Consider the following 21,842-nt stretch of genomic DNA (forward strand, 5'->3'; position numbering starts at 1 on the left):
TGAGGATGATGATTACATGGATGCTATAGATGTGGATAGCTTTTATGAAGAGATTTCTAGACTCAAGACATGTATAGAAGAAAAGAATGTGATAATTGATACCCTACAATTTCAAATTGATGAAAAAGAAAAACTTCTTGAAAAGTTAGAATGTGAAATTGTTGGCCTTAGAAAAGAAATTGAGAAAACAAAGGATATTAATCTTAAGTTTGTCAAAGGATCTGAAACTTTGGATGAGATCTTCAATGTACAACGTTCTCCACTAAACAAGACAGGTCTGGGATATAATGGAGAAACATCTCAAGCATCCACCTCAAAGAATTATCTTGATGCAGCAAGAAGGAATGAGAAAAAGCACAATAGAGATCACCAGGTAAAGCAGGGACGAATTACATCGAGAAAAAACAAAGACTATCAGGTAAACCAGGGGCAATTCATCTTAAGGGTGAACAAAAGCTACAACCAGCCACAGGTAAAATCTTCTCAATTTGCTTCAAAAATGGATGACAATAGAAATTACATTGGCCGGTAGACTTGATAATCGCAGAAGTTTCTTCAATGGACAATGTTTCTCTTGCCATAACTTTGGTCACAAAGTAGCTCAATGTGTTGCATATAAAACAATCATGACTAGAGAAGCTCAAAAACAAAGAAGTATGACCGGGTTTACAAAAAGGACCTATAACAACTTTTCGGCTCTTGAAAATGAAGTTGAATGTTCTATTTGCAATAACTTTGGTCATGAAGATTCTGAATGCAGGAGCAGGTTTCAGCAGACAAAAGAACAAGCCTCAAGCACCAGAATATGGAGAATAAAGGAACCACAAACAGAAAGATGTGGGATAGCATTTTATGCAGAGGGATAAGAAAATCTATGGTACATCGATAGTGGATGTTCGAAGCATATGACAGGTGATAAAGAAAAACTTGAATCATATTCTGCTTTAGAAAAGGGTAAGAAAGTTTCTTTTGGAAATGATACTCCTGCAGCTATAAAAGGAAAAGGCACTGCTCAGTTAAAAGAAAAGGTCAAAGCTGGAAATGTTTTGTATGTTGATGGACTGAAGCATAATCTTCTGAGTGTTAGCCAGATGTGTGATCAAGGAACCGAGGTAATATTTAGATCAAATGGATGTCGTGTTCGTGATCTTAATACAGGTGAAACAGTGATCAAAGGTAGAAGAACTCCAAATAATCTATACATATTTGAAGAAGGACAACAACAATGCTATTTGAGCAAGGATGATGAACACTGGTTATGGCACCGGAGGTTGGGGCATCTAAGCTTTTCACAAATAAGGAAAGCATGCAAATATCTTCATCAACAAGGTTTTTCAAAAGGATCAACAGATAGCAATCTTTATATAAAAATTGAAAATGACAAATTGCTAATACTTATTGTATATGTAGATGACATTATCTTTGGCAACAATGAAGAATCTATGAGTCAAAGCTTTGCCTCAGTGATGCAGAAAGAATTCGAAATGTCCTTGCTTGGAGAATTGACATATTTTCTTGGTTTGCAAATCCAACAAAAGGAAGGAGGAACCTTCTTGTCCCAAACCAAGTATCTCAAGCAGATTTTAGAGAAATATGGCATGGAAGATGCAAAACCAGTATGTACACCCATGGTCACAGGATGTAACCTCAGTGCAAATGATGAATCAGCAACAGTGCATCAACCAACCTACAGGTCTATGATTGGAAGTCTACTTTATTTGACAGGTACCCGACAGACATCATGCATGCAGTGGGAATAGTTCGAAGATTTCAGGCAAATCCAAAGGAAACTCATCTTCAGGCAGTGAAGAGAATTTTCAAATATCTTCAAGGGACTCAAAATTATGGCTTATGGTATCCTAGAGATACAGATCTCACACTTCATGCTTATACAGATGCATATTGGGCCGGAAGCATGGATGACAGGAAGAGCACAAGTGGTGGTGCATTCTTTATAGGTTCCAGATTAGTATCTTGGTTCAGCAAGAAACATAGTTCGATTCCCTTGTCTACAGCTGAAGCGGAATATGTTGCTGCTGCATCTTGCTGCACTCAACTCCTTTGGATGATGCAAACCTTGCATGATTTTCAAATCACTTGTATACCACCCATCTCCATCTTATGTGATAATACAAGTGCAATCAACATTTCAAAGAACCCAGTCATGCATTCAAAGACCAAGCACATACCGATCAAGTATCATTTTCTCTGAGAACAAGTACTTGAACAAAAGGTCAAGTTGGAGTATGTTCCTTCTAAGGAACAAGTTGCTGATATACTCACCAAACGATTTCCCAGGGAGACCTTTGAATACCTCAGGCAAAAGCTGGGGGTTGTTGATGCATCATCTTGTTGATTAAATCTCTTCTGATTGTTGGTTGTACGCAAAGTTCATCTGGGGTATATGCGTACATATGCGAATTGCACAGGTTCAGGGGGAGCATATAAGGCATTGTTGGCATTATGGAGGAAGTACAGAAGGAGCATATAAGGCATTGTTGGCATGCTGGTCTGAATATTGCTGCAATATGTCTCTATCTCTTTCATGGTCATTAATGGTGTTTGGTGGATTATGGTGCTTCTTTGCAGATCTGGTTTATAGTCAGGGGGAGCATGTTCTTAGGGGGAGCAGTACCCTTTTCCCTTGATGTCAAAGGGGGAGAATGACGTTGAGGATCTTGAGGTTGCCATCAAGTCCAAAGGGGGAGATTGTTGGCATTATGATTCTGGTGTGGCCCTATGTTACAGGTGTTGTACTTGATGGCAACTCACTCAAGTGGCAATGTTGGCAATGCTCTGTTCAGGCTCTCAAAATGTTGGAAATTAAGAGGTACGCAGGTGAATGGTTCAAAAAGTGCGGACCCGTAGGTACGTCGGCCAGGAAGTGCGTTCATATCAGGTTACCCATTCATGAGGTGCGGACCCCCAGTTCACTCACTTCAAGGCAGAGAAGCGCGCTCACGTGGGGTTTCTTATGTTTGGCCTGTGGTATTTAGCCCGTCATTCTTGATTCTATGGTTTTGGCCCGTGGTATAGGATCTAATTTAGCCCTGGTTTGGATCCCTTGTATTGGTTATTGATGGTTTTGTCCCATGGTGTGAATAAGGGCTTGACTATAAATAGGGAAGGAGATCACTTGACTAATGTATCTTTGAAAGTTGAATACCTTAAGATCTGAATTTTGGGTTATCAGTTTTAAAATCTAGATCTAAATCAAGGTAAAATTTGAAGGCGAATCTTTGCCAAGTCGTGATCTCTCGGGCGCATGATCAGATCTATGGATCTGACTGTCTGTAGTACATTGGAGGACAGTTAATTTGGCCCTAATCAGAGGTTCGCAGGCGATCTAAAGTGAGAGTGCGGGGGTACGCAGTATAGAAGAAGGCTAGGTGCGGGTATACGCAGCGCAGCTAAAGGTGCAGTGCAGGGTACGCAGTATAGAGGAAGTCACAGTGCGGGTATACGCAGAGCAGCTGAAGGCACAGTGCGGGGTACACAGTACAAAAGAAGACGAAGTGCAGGTATACGCAGAACAGCTGAAGGTGAAGTGCGGGTATCCGCAGGTTTATATTGGTGAAGTTGCGGATCTATTTTGAAATATTTGTTGGCTGCCTGTTTTCCAATTGCTGCTGTGTTCTGGGTTTAGGATACTGGTGTTGGTTTTTTGTTTACAACATTCTGAGAAGTTTGGGTGGCTCATTGGTTTGATTGTATAAGGAGATTGGTTGATTCACATGTACTTGATGTTTATTTGATGATCTTGGATCCAGTCTGAAAATTAATGAAAAGTGGTCCTTGAATGAAAAGAAGTAGGGGATTGTAGCTCCCTTCCAGGAGAAACTGGAAAACTAGAGAGAGTTGTAGCTCTCCGCAGGTTGTAGCCTGCGTACTGGTAAAGGATTGCACCAGTACAAAATCATTGTAAAAGAAGTTTCTAATTGAAAGAATATAGAGACATATTGCAGCAGGTGGTTTTCACCCACATTGGATTTCCACCTTATATCTGGTGTTCTATGGTGTGACTATCTGTTTTTCATGTTCTTGTTCATTATTATGCATAAGTTAATCATCAATATCTAAAGAATAAGTTGAAGTATAAATTTGGATAGTATATTGAAAAGTTTTAATACTGATTCACCCCCCCCCCCCCCTCTCAGTATTATTTCCAACAGAGAGGACCCAATTCAGCGAGTTTATTGCTTATATTCACATGAGCATTTGCTAACTTTCCAAAGATACCAGAAGTGGAAATGGAATACCTAGAAAAATTTGTTGTCTTGACGGACTGGCCTTTTCTAATTTTCGATTTTATTAATTTTGGATGGCACCGCACAAATATTTTTACCAACTTCAACATTACTGTTACCGGGAGATTCTAGAAGGTTGGAGGAAGTAGAAGATTCTAGTAACATTTACCAGAAGAGTGTACAAGAGTTGTAATGTCAAGAGATTAGAGTCAAAATGATTCTGGCAGCTGGAAGGGTCGAGTTTCTGCATCAACATGGGTTGAGTGTCGTACTTGTCAAGGAAGGGATAGAGCAAGAAATATGGAAGTTGCTTGTGCTTATTTTGCCAGTTTAAAGTATGCTCACATTAAATTCCTATCGTGTTGGTCTAAGAAAAAAAAGGAGACACCATGTGTGAGTTGTCCTATCAGCGATACAAACCAAAGAGCGGCTAAGAAAAAAAGGGAGACACCATGTGTGAGTTGCTATCAGCGATACGTGGCCGAATTGAGGAGAGGATCATTTCCATAGTGGCATTGATGGAAATCAATAGTTTCACTAAACATTCATTAATCCAAAAATTCAAAGCCAACAGATTCTATTATATTAACTCAGTAACGGCTACCACCATGATAGGCAATCGACAGAAATACGTATGCATGCTAAGATAGAAAATAGTGCAAGAAAATCTCAATATGTCGGTAAAAATAATAACAGAAAACCAATGTATTCTTGAACAATAATATTATTGATGATAATACAAATTATAATTTGGATCTCGCTTAACCGGAGCGGGATCTTGATTTTCGTTGGCAGATAGGTTACTATCTGATGGATTGCGATGAAATTTTGCAGCCCCATTCCTCAATCCAACCTTATTCCTTTTCAATTTTGGAGCCATGAGAATCTGATAGAAGACAACAGGTTTCTTCTTCTCCATTTTATCAACCATCTCATCCTGATTAACCATAGCAGGATCTTGATCGCCCTTGGCACAGAGGTTACTGTCAGATGGACTGACATGAATTTTCGCAGACCCATTCCTCAATCCAACCTTATTCCTTTTAAATTTTGGAGCCATGAGAATAGGATAGCAGCCAACAGGCTTCTTCTTCTCCTTTTTCTCAACCATCTCATCAACAACTTTCTGCTTTTCTTGATCTCTGCCCTCTTACTTGCCTGCGAGATTGTTGAAGCCTTGACATCGAGCTTGCTGTTCTCGGGCATAAAAAAAATTATTAGTTTTAATGGACACTAATTTTTTAACAAATGACTGCCTGGGTTGGACATGATTCCTCGTCAAATCTCTGAAATCCACAGCCCCATCAGTTGCAGGGATGAATCTGTTCATTCTGTGAAGATCCACTCCATCAAGAATCATGATTCCAAGGTTGAGAATGCCCTGAGGGGCGCGTCCAGAAGGACGACGGACCTGCTGTGCCGAGAAGCTCATCCCGTTGGAATCTGGGCTCCCGTAGTCCTTGAGGAAAGTGGAAAGGAAGACCCTCACAGTGCCTACAAGCTTGTCGTTGAGGCCACCCACGCAGTATATCTCCACCATCACAGCAGAGGTTTCACTGCGCAGCAAACGCTCTTCCACTCTGAAAATGACCTTGTCGTTCCAGGTAGGGTTTGCGCCACCTATTCTGTTAATTTGTGTCGTCATTTTTTTCTCAAAATTGATCCAGACAAAACAGTAGGTCTGCATCTCCTTCATGCCAAAAAGATGCATCTCCTTGAGATCTTGAGCCGAGATGATGTTAAGCTCCAGCTGTGTGTAAGCTTCCGCCATGATGTGAATGAATATTTAGAGATCACGCTGATTGAAATTACAGAAGAACACCATGCATGAAATCTTCTGAAATCTAAGACGATTGAAATATAATCATTCATATATTTTCAATTAATCCCAATTCTGTATGTATATTGATAAATGATATATACAATGAATATATCCCCTGTAACTAATGAAACATGAACAAGCAGATCGTAAAGTTACCTGGCTGAGTGGTGAGGTATATTTATTTATTTCTCTGTTCGAGCTTAGAGATCGAGTTCGTAATCCTTACTGTCTGCTTTAAACGGGCGTTTTTGGGTATTAATTAATAATATACCAAAATTTGGGTATTGATTAAAAATATATACAATGAATATACACTCTAGAAGGAATGAAACATTGGAGAGTGAATTTACCTAGCACAAATGGTGAGGTGTCTTTATTTTTCTGTTCTTTAATGCAAGATTTGTAGAAGTCTCTAATCGATCGCAAGACTGCAAATATATAATCATTGATATATTTTGCATTAAAACTCGGTTTTGGGTATTTATTAATGAAATATACAATGAATATATCCCCTATAACGAATGAATGAACGAAACATGAGCAAACAGAGAGTGAATTTACCTGGCAGAGTGGTGAGGTATATTTAATTTTGTGTTCTGTAATGCATGCACGATTTCCAGAACCCTCGACCATGGAGATCGAGTTAGTAATCCTTCCTTTCTGCCTTTTGTTCCAGACGATGGTTGTACGTAATGCATGCAAGATTTCCAGAACCCTCGACCTTGGAGATCGAGTTAGTAATCCTTCCTTTCTGCCTTTTGTTGCAGACGATGGTTGTACTATAAAGAAACTCATGTGGACTTCAGGTTTGACTCCGAGATTGTACCGTTGGAAGATCAAACGGCCCGATCGAGCGAAGGTAGTATGTGACATGGAATATTCGTGAATATATCAATTTAACATTTCCTTCGTAGTAATTTAAAAAATGGATAGTTATTATTGATAATAGCTTTTTAATAATAGTTTTTGGTTTATTTTTGGAAATAAATGTTCTTAGAATGCACATATTCATAATTAAAATTTATGGGTAATATAATTCTATATTTATTTTTATTAAAACAGCTATCTAATATGCTAACTCAATACTTGGGTGACTATTTTCAATCATATACATAATTTATTTTCAAAAATAAAACTATAATTTACATCATTATTATTTACTTAAATAAAATAATTTTATATCAATAAAAAGTAAATAACAATAATAATAAATCATTTTTATATTAAAATATTTTAGGAGAGATGTATAATTTTTTCAGAATCTATTTTGAATAAATTATTTCAATATCAATTTTTTATATATAAAAAATTAATGAAAATTTTCTTATCTATATTCAAAAAAATAAATTCTTAAAAATATATATTTTTTTTCAATTTTTGTATTTTAAATAAATTTATATTTTCAAAAATACTAATTAATCTAAAATTAAAATAACTCTTTATTTTATTCTAATATAATTATATCAATTTCCAATCTACTATCATCATTTGAATTTCTATTATTTATAATAATATAAATCTATAATTATTATAATCATCTAAAAATAAATTATTATAATGATCATAACTATTTAAGTGAATGATAAAGATTTAATCTTTAAGAAATATTTATAATATTCTTAATATTATTTACAAATTAAAAATTGAAATTTATTTCAAAACAGTCACCATCTTTCAATTATTTTAATTAAATTGATTAATTTTAAAAAATGTTTTATGAATAAGTGTCGTATGAAATGGGTTATGATTTTGTGGGCATGTGGTATTGATGACCCATGTTATCATAACAAAGCCTACTCACAAGTGAGAATAAATCTCTATAGTTAAAATCTATTTTAATTCAATTGATTAATTAAAATAAATGTTATATGAATAAGTGCCGTATTAAATGGGTTATGCCAGCCCATGTTATCATAACAAAGCCTACTTACAAGTGAGAGTGGATCTCTATAGTTAAAAATCTTGTTATATATTTTGTTTATTTAATCTAGAAACTTCTCAAATTCTTCATAATTTAGGAACACAACGATAATAACACCCCTTAAATTAGAATACTTATGAGCTAATTGTATATAAAATCTTATTTTCTTATTTTCTTTTTAAATAATAATTTAAAATATTATATATTTATACAAAATTTATTATATTAATATATAATAAATTTTCATATATAAAATTTATTATATTAATATATAATAAATTTTCACATATATAATAAGTTATAAGTAATGCGAGTGTATTTCTTTGTTATTAATTTTAATGTCTAAAATTGCTTTAAAATAAAATTTATTTAATAGATAAAAATAAGATATATTAAAATTTATTAAGATGTTTAAAATAATTAAATATTTATAAAAATAATTTCAAATATTTATTTGTATTTATATACATTTAAAATTAATTTCGAATTTTGAATTATTATTTCTATAAGGTAATTATTCTAAATATAGATATCATATTTCTTTTAAAAGATGTCATGTATTAAAGTTGCACTTCACGTTATCTTACTAACTAATTGATAATAACAAAATGTTTAAAAGTTGTGTCATTATTTCATGAGTATATTTTAAAAGTAGATGTGAAAGTTTCTTAACGAGTATAAATTTTTATACTACTACTAACACACTCATATTAATAAATTTGGTTGATATATACAGTAGGCATCAATTTTTATTTTTAATAAAGATTTTATTCTTTATTCTCATAATAAATGTTTTAATTAATTATTGCAAGGATCACAAGAATAGAATGAGCAGTTATACTTTACACTCTAATTTCAATATTTGCATGTAAAACGATTGTCAAATAAACCATTTTCGCATACCCCACTATCTTTCATTTGTAAGGGTTACTTGTGATCCAATCACTGAAATTGAATGATGTTAAAATAATGAAAACAAAATTTATTAGAGTGAGGAGGAGGATTCAAAATATAAAAGAGATGAAATGAAATGAGCATTTAACCATTTTGAAAATTTGGCAACCTAAAATTTGCATAAAAATGGAATGATAAAAGAAACACAAAAAATCATCTAAATTTCACTATTTCATCTAACGAGACAATGAGATGTCAAATTCTGCATGTGGTTTTGCATTGCTATCTGTCACATCCAAGCACTTTGATTTTCTTAAATTCATCATGTTTCTCGGAGTTATTCTAAATTATAGTTCATAATCTTCTAAACTATAGTTCATAATCTTCTAAACGAAGATTGAAATCAAATCCTTGGAGGAAGGTTGAAATCAAACCCTCTCACTCATTTATTTAAAAATCAAAATTTGTCAAAGTTTTTAAAATTAAATATGTTATCCTTTGATTTTCTTTGATTTGAAACTAAAAACGGTTTCACATACTTTTCATATCATGCCTTAGATGGTGTATTAAACAAAGAATATTCTCTTGAAATCAAATTTTGTCCACTCATTTATTTAAGAATCAAAATTCCTCAAGGTTTTTAAAATTAAATATGTTATTCTTTGATTTTTTTTTTTTGATTTGAAACTAAAAACCCTTTCACATACTTTTCATATCATCCTTTGGATAATATATTAGACCAAGAATATTATCTTGAAAACAAATCACGTCCACCCATTTATTTAAAAATCAAAAATCTTGAAGCCCAACTCCAATATAGACCATGCTTACTATTTAAATATGGACAATAAACATACAATATTTGTTGTTATTATATTTTTTAGTTAACTATTCTATAATGTTTCATTGCTATTATATTTTCCAGTTAACTATTATATAACATTTCATTTGCTTCTCTGTTGCATCTAGTTAGTCTTTGTTGTTTATGACACTAGATTATTAGTAATTTATTACATGATATTATTAGTTTCTTTTTTTGGTTGGGTTAGTGTTGGTAGATAATTTTATGGGTTCTTGATTTTATTATACATGAAATATTATTTATGAAATCAAGTTTCTTGATGTATTAAATATTTACAATGATTTTTTTTGTAGCTAATGAGAAATTTGAAATTTTATTTGAGTACATAATGAGAAATGAGATGTGCTGACACCTAATCTTTGGGATTAAGTAATCCATGTAAAATAATGTAAATATAAAATAAGGAGAATTGGAATATGAAAAGACACTGGGAGATGAAACCCAAGAGTCTCTCCCTCCATGTACATATCTATGATCAATATTAATGCAAAATCACAATTTGCTTTGAGCTACCTCCTAGCCTGACATGGTATCAGAGAATAGGTCCCAGTTTAGACTTGTAACTCCTGTATTTTGCCAGTATTCTGCTCCCATTTATAGTTTGCTGCGCGGAGATGTTGAGCGCATGACGGTGCTAGAGGTTTGCTGCCTGAAGGTGTTGTGGTGCGGTGAGTGTAACACCCCTCCCTTGTGTACTAAATTATTATAAACCTAAGCTAAGTTAAATCTAGGTGTGATATCCTCCCTTGTGTGTTAAATGCTTGTAAACCTAAGCTAAGGAAAGATAGGTTTGATATCCTCCTTTGTGGGTTAAACTATTCTAAACCTAAGCTGAGGAAAGCTAGGTGATATGTAATATGAAAAACAAATGTGTTATTAAATAAATTAATAAAATAAATCACTTGGAGGGTGGAGCACCAAGAGAGAGGAGATGCTTGCGAAATCCCATTGAGGAATGGGATAGAGATGAATCTTTCATGATAAAGCTTCTATATGTGATTCTATATAAGCTTCCATGGATTGGTGATCCATCGGATGGATGGGAGATAAAGATCCATTGGACATAAAAGCTTTGCAGGAGGTAAAGACAAGATTTTATGAGGAAAAGCCTCGTGGGAGATAAATACGAGATTTTTCAAAAAAGACCTAGGAAATTAGAAAAATCCACAAAAGCATGACACCGCGAATGGTAACTAAATCATGAAAGAGGGTATTAAATACCCAGTGGATTGATCAATTGAGGACAATTGATCCTTGGCAAGATCTTCGGCTTGGGGGGAATCAATGGTGATTCATGGCTGGGTGGTGGTGCTCCTCCCTCCAAGTGAGGTTTTTGTTGGTGTCAAATGTGTGGAATGTTTGTGAGATGACTCTTACTCTCTCTCTCTCTCTCTGTTGTAGTTCCAGTTTGTTTATGAGAATAGTTTCATAAGTTTATGTTATTGTTCGAGTTTTTCTATGCGATGATTGCCTAAGTTTCCTCGCCATGATAATGTCGCGTGAATTACATAGGCTTATGTATTAATAGACTTAATGGTGTTTCTCTCTACTCTGATGAGATTCACTTAAATGGTATGGGTTCTATATTAATCCTTACTTGTTATGAAGTTAAATCATTTAGCTAAGATATGTTGATGGTTGATCTATTATCTCTATTTCCTACTGTTGAAATGGTTAACCCATGTAGCTCAGTTGTATATACGAGGTGTTATCTGTATGGAAATAATTGTTGTCTTATGTATGTGACCTTTAATGTATATGAGAAATGGTGGAATCAGGGTAATTAGCTATTGTTACTGGTGTCACAACGTTAGATTTCTCATGATAGACTTGCATGCGGCCTTCTAGTGTGAAGCTATTTGTAGAAGTACATTAAATGGATTGACACATAATTAGATTCCCTGTGCTAATGTATTACTATGAAAGTGATGGCAGTATTGGACATATGACCTCTTTTACATCTAAGAATAGAGTTAGTAGCGCAAGCATGGCAGGCAGTGATATATATACTAACATGGTTTATGCTGAGATTATGCATGAATATGTGAGATGGCTATGGATTCTCTAACTGATCGTATTACATTCACTACAGTGATATGGTATGATCATAATGCTCTAAAGTGATATCTACTTACGCATACTCACGAATTGAGGAAATAAGGTTTCCCATTTTATGACTGATGGGTTAAGTATCTGTGTTGCAAGTCTAACTAGTATGCATGGGAATGAAATTCTAGTCAATAATGTAGTGTACACTACAATGATCATGAAATTAATGTCCACTAGTGCTGGTAGAGTTTTACCCAGATATTTTGATAGGGTGCCTACCATCGCAAGTTTAATGGTCGATCACATACATCAGATATGTTAATGAATGTAAGGTTCCGTATAAGAGAACCAGTAAAATAATTAATGAGAAATTTGTACTATGGCCTAATAGTAATATGGCCGAGGTAATTTTAGAAGACAAGATCTGCAAAGAGGGGTAAAGCTTTAACTGTGAATGAACCCAAAATTTTAAATTTATGGGTCCTAGAGGCTAAATTCCTAGGTAGGCTCAGGAGGTTCATTACAAATGGTATCGAAGAAATCAAGTTCAAACCTTGTGGCCTATGGGCCAATATGCCTCCATAGGGTATGGACAAGTTTTAGCCTAAAATTGACCTCATTACCTAAAACTCTTCTAAAGGGTCATGGTATAAGTGTTAAATCTAAACTCTTTAAAATTGAATCTAAATATTAAAAATGTTTAGAGAAAAGAATGGGGAAGCCCATATGGAGTTCTTGTTGCATGCAATATTTATGTCTGTCATAAAACGAATTTGTTAGGAAGGGACAACATAAATACATAGGTTGAACAACTAAAGAGTTTAAAACCTATAAGGTAAGGTAGATTGTCGAAACATGGAACATGAGATATTATTCTTAAGACAAAAGAAAATATAGAAATTGGAAAGAAACAATACCCTTCCATATATAAATTATGGACCGATATATTATAGAATGTAAATGAGGGTGTATATGGTCTAAAATTAGATGATTATAAGCGCCAGGGTTGAAAACTCAAGAGCATAGCATAGCCGTCCATACACCGATCTTTAATTCGAATGGATCATGGAGGTTTTAAAAAACCCTGATACGAAGAACGAAGTTTGAATTAATTTATGCATGGTGATTAAATTGAGTTAAGCCACCAAAATTAAAATTTTATACATAAAAATCAGATGATGGTGTAAGTTCAATTTTTGAAACACAGAACAGGGGATATTATTCCTTAAAATAAAAATTAACTTTTACAGTTGAAAAATTAATTACCTTCCATACGCGTATTATGGATTGATTTCTATGTTATACATTTTTGGAATATATATTAAAATTCTGGTCAATAGATAACATAAGCGGCCTCACCCAAGATTGAATCCGAGTGTGATATATACGTTGGGTATATAAGATTTGTATGGGCATACCCATTAGTTAACAACCATCCAAGTAATATTCTCCACAGAAATATCACAACAAGGAGAATGAGTGTTAAGAGCACTTCCCAAGCACGTTTGGGCACCGATCCGGTTTTTCCTCCTCTCTCCAGAGCATTGCAGTGTTTGGTGGTTGGACGATGATTTGTTTCCATACCAAGTGAGGGTCCCATTTCTCATCTGAGGTTAAATCATGATTCGCCATGCCCTGCGCCAGAGCTGGCTTTGGGGATGGGTCGCCACTAAAATGAAGCGGCTTTGACTGTGCTAGCTAGGAAGATGTTGGAGGGCTACAAGTCAGGCGAAAGGATGGAGAATGGGTTGGAGTGAAGACGATCCTCCAGTCCTGCACGGGGGATTGTCAACGGGGAATGGAGTCCGAATCGGCATACGTTGCTGAATTAATCATCAACGCCAAGGATAGTGTGTGAACAAAAAACAAAAAATAAAAAAATCTCTGCTGATGCTGTTTTCCACTGCACTACAGAAAATTACATGTGGATAGAGTTACTATACAACTATGTCTGTAATAAGGATGACATGGTCTTCATCCAAACTTTACGGCTCAAGCTTCGAATAATGGTCCTAATCATATAATCCTAGATTTCATGGCATGGATATGCCAATAGTTGAAGTGCACTTGTGGTGGATATTGGACCAGTACTTATCTGTAGCTACACCAGATGATGGGAAACATCCAGGAGAGCTTGATCTCGTCTAATAATCTGGAGAGGTAAGAAAATCTTCGACCCCCCAAAAAAGAAGAAGCCAATTTTCTCTTTGCTCATGAATATAGTAACGCTATCCATTAAACTGCTGGTAAAAAGCAAAAATATTGGATAAGATTCACATTATTTCCATTTAGAACACTGCCTTATGAATGTACATCACAAGTTTAAAGGGATAAAACAACGTTTCTTGTTTTTGGTTGAGAGTAGAAGGTTTCTTAAATATCGTGCACACTAGTTTGGGTGATTCTAAAACCATGAATTATGGATAAAAGCAACCATAAAGCCATGCAGACGTAAGAACGATGGATTTCATTCTATTTTTTGTATTATTCTAATTTTGTTTAAGAAAGGAATGGAAAAAAAAAAGTAGGTTTCCTAATTGTGATAATGAATTAAGAAAAAGATGTTGAAAGCAACAACGTTGCTATAACAAACGATAAGGGAGGGATAACAGAAAGTGGGAGCGTTGTCTTCCCTGGTTAGACTGCTATTCATTGATTAGTAATATTGTTTCCTTGTTCCAGTGGTTATAAAACCCAGAACCTATTAGCTTGTATATGCACTCTCTCTTTTGGGCCTTTACGTAATGCTTGCTATTTTATCATAAGTTTACGGGAAGGGAAGAACGAATATGGCACTCGACTAATGATAGCTAAGGTTGTAGTGTTGTTTCATTGTTGCAACCACCATCGTGCCTGCTCTCGGTATGAGAGATGTCGAGGTTACGAAGTTGACGATAGTGTTGTGGTACTGACAGCTGTGCAACAACAAATCCATAGTTGCTAAATGCTTGCGGCAGGCTCTTGAATCCCAACGCCCCTCCTCCTGCGGCACTGTTCACATTATTAACGAGCCCAAAGCTATCCTGATAGGTAATTAACGTTATGCCCTTTTGAAATAATTAGCGGACAACTATGTTTGAGGTTATTGTGTTCTTGCAATGTCATTGTTAAATCTCATTCATTTCGTTCTGCTTACGCATGGATAATCAAGTGTGAGCATTTTAAACTTAAAAATTCTGTCAGCTGGATAAGGTGAACATATAAACTTATAGAGACTGACCGCGGTTATAAAATCTGCTTTATAGATGCAGGTTGAAGCTTACAGTATGTTTTTGGTCTCAGTAATTGATTCGATTCCCCTGTTCTGGTCTAACCAAAAGTCTCTGCTTAACTACTTGAGGGAAAAAAGGAATGGAGAATAGAATAAAGAACCCGGTACAGATGCATTTCTGGTTGGAAAACATGGAGAGGGAATGGATCTTTCCTCTCGCAACAATGACGCTTGTGTCATTATTCAGGGATTAGTCGCAACCCTTTTCACGGGTTCAAAACAATTGCGTGTATGCAGTCCTATCATATTTTGTTTCAAGGGAGGGGGAAACGAGGTTCCCAAAGCAGTTTCCATAAGCAATTTCCGTGGAATTCTGTCCAAGCTGTTGTGGAAAATTGTTTTACACGTGAGAAAAATACATGTGTTTTGAGAAACATTACCACGGTATCTATGAGTACAGGTACTTTCATTGTTTAAAATATAGGGTTTGAACTAAAAAAATGTTTTCCCCTAGGTCTTCTTATTGGTGAATCCTCTTAGATTACTGTATACACTTTTGCTTCTATTTTGTATTGTGAGTTGTGCGCTTTGATTTTATTTTTTGACACCCTATTAGGGTTGATTATAGATTTTCCTCTTGTGATAATGTCCATTCAATGGTTCTGAAATAACGTAATTATTTTCTCACTCGTTGGTGTGCTATGCTAGCAACAAGTTTCAGGTGAAACCTGGGGAAATATAAATATATGAATGAACTAAATTATAAGGATGATATCAACTCGCGACACTGTGTTTTTGAATTTGTGGTAACTCACTGGTTAATGGATGCATATCACCGCAAAGGATCCACAAACTACCAACCACGCAAGGTGTCTATTGTCACCAATCAGTGGATGGCTTCGAGCTTCGATCAATAGCCTTCTCTTTGATTGATTGAATGATTGATTTATAAGTTCCCTTAACCAACAATGGATTTGAAAATGGCATAGCACTACTTCTGTTTTATAATGGCTGTGGGTTCGCAAACTGTCAAACTAAAATGGCAAGAAGAAAATAGGCAAAAAGTTAAATGTTTGAAGTGGCTGGAGGATATATAATCAAATAGACTGAAAAATTCATAGAAAAAAATAATCTTTAATAATATTAAAGATTAAACCATTCAGGAAAATAATATAAACTGTTCTACAAGATAAGATATCTATACTCCTAAGATATCCATATTCGTACGTCTTACGATGTTCTCTTATATCCATATTATATGAAATATGAGTTGTGTTTTTTCTAAGTCAATGTGAGACTTAAAATTCCCTTATTCTATACAAATTTAAAAGTTAAAATTACGAAAAACTTTTCTCTGAAATGTATATAATGCGTTTTTTTTGATAATGAGTAAAACTCATCAAGATATTGATTTCAGAATTTCGTGCTATCAAGGCATTGAGCCCCTGTGAAATACCGCCGCGCCCCTTCTACCTTAATTCTTTCCAGTGAGATTTCGAGCTTGAGATCTCTCACAATAGATTGGTATCATTGGAATCTCTACAGTAGTTTTCCGTAGTTCAATGAACTCCTCAACAAATGTTTATTGGTTCACATTCAGACCAAGAAAACTGTGGAAACGGCAGCGGTGTGATAAAAAACAAACAAAAGGTTCGTCAAGAGAAATTGAATAGCAGTAGGAGCTCGTTGAGGAAGGTCATCAAGGAAGAGAGAACCCCAGAAATTGTAAGGGAGTCAGTACCTAAGTCAAATGGCGAGGCACTGATAAGAAAACTACAAGTTGTTCTTTGTGCCGTGCTCAAAGTGATACTCTCCGGGAATCGATTATTAATTAGGAGGCATTCGCCCTTCTCTGTTTTTCAGAATTGTATGCTTAATTTGAAAATTGTTTGCTGATTCGAAAAATGCAAATTTGATACAAAAAGTAGTCTCTGATCTTCACAAGACGATAGTTTCTCTCTACGGAGTTGCATGTGAATGGATTTAGAATGATGCAATTAAAATATCCAAATTTCCATCACCATTATGAAGAGATTTTTGGTTGTAGTGGATTATCTGCTGCAACATTATACAATATGAGGATGTTTGGATGGGGTAGGAAGGTGATCATGCCTGTGACAAGAAAGTGCATGAACATCTCATATTTTTTGGAGCATGAGATCAAGGTTAGATAAAGAAACTTATGAAGTAGGTATGGTCGAGCACGTAAAACATGAAGAATTTGTTTTCTAAAGATGTTTGCTTTGTGAGTAATTCTGCACAAAGCACAATGAATGAGTTCATTAATGGTTTAATTGTATATTTCAAATTAGAATTGTTGAGGTACGTGCAACATAGATGTCAAAACTCTTTGGCAAGACTTGGAAATTCTACATGGAAAAAGTAGTTTGCATGCGGTTAAGAAAATAACTACTCAATGGAATTGTATAGAAGAGTTAAATCGTTATGATTTCTGAGGAAATTTTCTACCTGCAATTTTAGGTTATGTTATTGGGTTCACTTTTGATGTAGTTCTCCAAAAAATCCATGCTTGAGCATGTGGAGATTGCGCTTCGTAGGTGAAGGTAAAATACATATATATGCATGATAGAAACTGGATGCGCATAAAAGGAAATTTAGGCAAAATTGATATTATGTTTTTAAATGAATGGTACAATAGCTGTATGGCTAAATAAAATCTCACCTAATACCTAAAAGGTGGAAAAATATGTGGATAAATTTTATGTTATCCAGGTGATACCATAAGGATGGTATTATAGGACGTACCACAAATGGACTATGTACAATAGTACATATGAGATCGTATGACTACATATGCTACAAGGTTGAAAAATGAAATGTGTGTTGATGTGTATAACATACCTTGTGTGCAGGTATGCATAGATTCATTGGTTAAATGTTGGCTTGAGGGGTCCTGAACCAGGTTTAGCGTTAGTTAGCCAAAGAAATCCCTACACTACTAGCCCTTTCAGCATCAATCCGTGGAGTGCGGACTGAAGTCTCACCCGAAGCAGTATGGGGGGATGCTGGAACCAAGTTTCCGCACCCTTGAGATGGTTGTGATGTCGGTTTGTTCCAACTATACTTGCCTTCGCACAGGTTGCTTATCCCTCTTCTCTACCCTACCTTCGTGAAATGCTACAATCAGCTTTCATGCAGCCCCAACCAGGGGCGGAAGTACTTTCGCGCTGCTAGGGTAGCGATCTGTGATATCTCCCAAACTAGGGTAAGTACCTTACTTATCTTATTAACATATCTTAATCAGCTTTTCATAAATAGATGTTCTTACTTGCGTTCACTTAACCAATACAATTATACACATTCGCACATCATATAACCATTAGAAGTGAAATTCATACCCAATATATCAGATGCATAAAAAGGAAATAAATACACGGAAATGATAGGGTACTCTTCTTTATTAATAATTCCTAATAATTATAGACTCGACTCGCCCTGCGCACTCAGCTGCAGAGGTTTGTGCACTTAGTTGCAGACTTCTAGGCCTCTACACACTCAGCTACAGAGCCTCTACCTATGTCACGCACTGCTTGGGCCTTAGCCGCTGCTTCCTCTTTCCTTAGCTTTTCTGCCAAGACTCAAGGACTGTGAATATCACATCTTCAGTCGATAGGTATGGTAAATCACGTCTTTGTAGGGTCCTTTCGCGCCCTGATGAAGACATGGTGGAAATCTGCTTTGAACTCTGCAAAGCTCTGTAAACTAGCATAGACTGTGGGTGATAACCACGGCTTGTGATTGATCGCCATCTGGATATTCATCTCCATTAGCACCCAGAAAATATTACTTTCTCTGATACCCTGCGTGTCCTTGGTCACCCACAGCGAAGCGTACTTCACTGCCTCTGGAAGTTCTGGCACAGCCGAAGGGAATTGACTATCTTCGGGAAACTCCCATGCCACCAATACAATTGATAACAGGATCCACGCGTAATGAACGTTTTGTCCTGCTCCTGTGCCTCGTGACAGTTCGCAAGGAACTCACCGCATAGATTGTTCGCCCAGTTGAACTGGACTCCTTCTGCGCATGGGCCTCTAGTGAAACCACTGGTGCGGGCACCTCATCTGCGCGACACTTCCGCATCACCTTCCCTGCCAATATTTCTGTCACAACCTTGATTGTAGGGTTGTTAATGCTGGAGATGGCATACCCTCGCTTCTTCTTCTCTAGTTTGAACTTCTTCTTCATTACTTCCGCGAGGGCCAACTTGCCACCTTTTCCCTCTGAAATGTTGGCTGGATCCTCTCCTGAGTAAGGTAGCCATGTAATCCAGTGAATCAGATGGTTTGTGATAGGGATGGGCTCCTCCAGCCATAAGCACCCTTCATGTACCAAGCAGAGCAGCTACCTGATGATGAAGACGATCACTAGGGCGCGATGATAATGTGGCACCCAGAGCAAGTTAAGCAACTCGGCTTTCTCTACACCTCTGAGCCATGTCCGCGGCTCCAATTGAATTGTTCCAACAGTCGCGTTGATCCTCTGGTGCACTAGCTTATCAGTCTCTAAATGCGGGAACTTCTAGTGGTTTGCGAGGTCCAAATCTTCAAATTTCAACACAGGAACCCGTCCCAAGTGCGGTCCCTCAAAAATAGTATCATCTGGGAGTAGCGGAGTTTGCGGAGAGCTCTTGCTCTCATCTATATCCTTCAGCACCTTGGCTTTACCCTTGCACGGAGGAACATATTCAAGTAACCAGGTAATAGGGTCCGCGCCCTGGGTTTCAACTTCCATCTCTACATCCTCCTCATCTACCAAGATTTCTTCAAATTCTTCTTCCTCTTCGTCCTCTAGATTGATGTCCTTCCCCTTTTCCAGTAATGTGAGTTTGGTCCTCTATGGACTTCTGGGCGAGATGCACATCGGGATCATAACATGCTTATCCTTCCTAGGTCTCGGTGTTCTAGGTGATTTAGGGACCTCAACTATCGCTGCGGCGCTCTCTAGCGCTTCTACTTCCGCAATTTCCTGCGCGGCTTCCTCGGCTATCACTACTCCTATGTCCATGGCTTCTTTGGGTGCTGACATAACTCTATTCCAAAATTCTTTCAGTGTCTTTGGTAGTTACTCAAACAAAGAATTCACTTTCAGAGTCTCGAATAAATTTCGGTTCATGAATACTTGAGTGCGCAACAACTCAATTCTCAAATTACCAAGTGTTTTTTGCTGGACAACCACTTGTAATTTATAGGGCCTTTTGAATTTGAATTCGACCGTTCCCCCCACATTCGACCCATTAATGCTAGATTGGCGAAAAAATTTCAAGAATCTAACCCATAAAGTTTGCCTTAAATGCCTGCCGCCCGCTCCATTTGGCCTAAAACCAACCATCAAATCATGAATAGTGACTTTAACGGTCACTTTCCGATAGACCTGCGCGCTAGCGCAGCTGTCTTCGTGCTATCGCGGACCCTATGGCACTTCAATGCTTCCCGGAGTCCTGACATCACGCAGCTCCCAGGTAGTGTAATTTATAGTCTTGCACCTCCTTTCACCTACATGGAGCGCTAAGACTGTGCCACTTTCATATAGTCACATTGCCGGATCACCGATGTATGGCTTCAAGCGACTGCCATTCACCTTTCCTGGGAAGGGTTCTCCATTCAACTTGACCAGCTGTACTGCACCACCGTCACTAATCTCCTTAATAATATACGACCCTAACCATTGCATCTTGAACTTTCCAGGGAATTGATCAAACTTACAATCATACAAGAAAACTAGATCGTTGGCCTTGAATGTACGCAACTTGATGTGTCAGTCGTGCCATGCCTTTTCACGCTGCCTTTGGAACTGCTGGTGAAATCCTACCAAAAATTATTCTTCTTCGAGCTCATCCAGCTGCGAGCCTCTCTTCCAGGGCTCCGCGATCAGTTATACCTGTGAGCACTGCTATGTGCAAACTAGGCACGATGTATTCCATAGGCATTACGACCTCCACTCCATAGACAAGCCTAAAAGGTGTCTGTCCCGTTAGCTTCTTGCATGTTGTCCAATAATCCCATAACACTGCAGGTATGCCCAGGTCCCAATCACTTCACTGAGCATTGCATACCTTAGTCAGTGCGTTTTCAAGCACTTAGTTGAACGCTTCCACTGTTCTATTAGCCTCGGGTGATAAGGTGTGCTCTTTTTATGATACACTTGAAATTCCTCCGTTAGTGCGCTGATCATCTCATTCAGAAAGTGCATACCACGATCACTCATCAAGATCCTCGGACTTCCAAATTAGGTCAGTACATGTTCAAATAGAAACTTTGCGGCAGTCGCGCCCGTGCAATCATTCACCAACTGCGCTTCTGGCCAATGAGTCAAATATTCCGTCACAGTGATAATATACCTCGCGTCTATCTTTCCTTGAGGTTTAATAGGTCCTACAAAATATATTTCCCACTTTTTGAAAGGTTGCAACGTCATTTGTGGATTCAAAGGAATTTCATCCCTCCGCGATGGTTGGCCTGTTCATTAACATACATCACATGCCTTGCAATATGCTTTTGAATCCTGATGAAGGGTTGGCCACCACAACCCTGCGCGTAGAATCTTCTGCGCGGTTGCTCTTCCTGCATAATGTCCTCCTGTGGCACCCCCATGAGCATCCGGGAGGATGCTGCTTTGTTCAAACTCAGGTACATACCTTCGCGATATCTCATCATTCCCCATCTTGTATAGATGCCCAGTAATGCCAGAGAAATCTGCCACGCGCACCACTAATTCCTTCTTTTGCTGGACAGAGTATCCTTTCGGCGCAGTTCCAGTTGTTATAAAGTGTACTATATCCTCTAAATGTCCATCCGCAATGCGCACAGCAAAGA

General features: G+C 36.9%; 1 protein-coding gene across 1 annotated transcript; it reads right to left on the reverse strand.

Moving 5' to 3' along the window:
• Positions 1 to 5,397: 5,397 nt before the first annotated feature.
• Positions 5,398 to 6,018, reverse strand: LOC149267508 (protein SRC2-like). Its single transcript, XM_089412268.1, has one exon. It carries the CDS (start codon positions 6,016 to 6,018, stop codon positions 5,398 to 5,400), a length of 621 nt encoding a protein of 206 aa, XP_089268394.1.
• Between the last annotated feature and the right edge of the window lie 15,824 nt (positions 6,019 to 21,842).

This window comes from Pinus tabuliformis, chromosome 6 (genome assembly GCF_031772625.1).
Source record: "Pinus tabuliformis cultivar Carrire ecotype Pingquan chromosome 6, CPIR1, whole genome shotgun sequence".
Classification (NCBI taxonomy): domain Eukaryota; kingdom Viridiplantae; phylum Streptophyta; class Pinopsida; order Pinales; family Pinaceae; genus Pinus; species Pinus tabuliformis.

Coding starts and splice junctions, on each gene's coding strand:
- LOC149267508 (XM_089412268.1), bottom strand. CDS start 6,018: ATGGCGGAAGCTTACACACAGCTGGAGCTTAACATCATCTCGGCTCAA.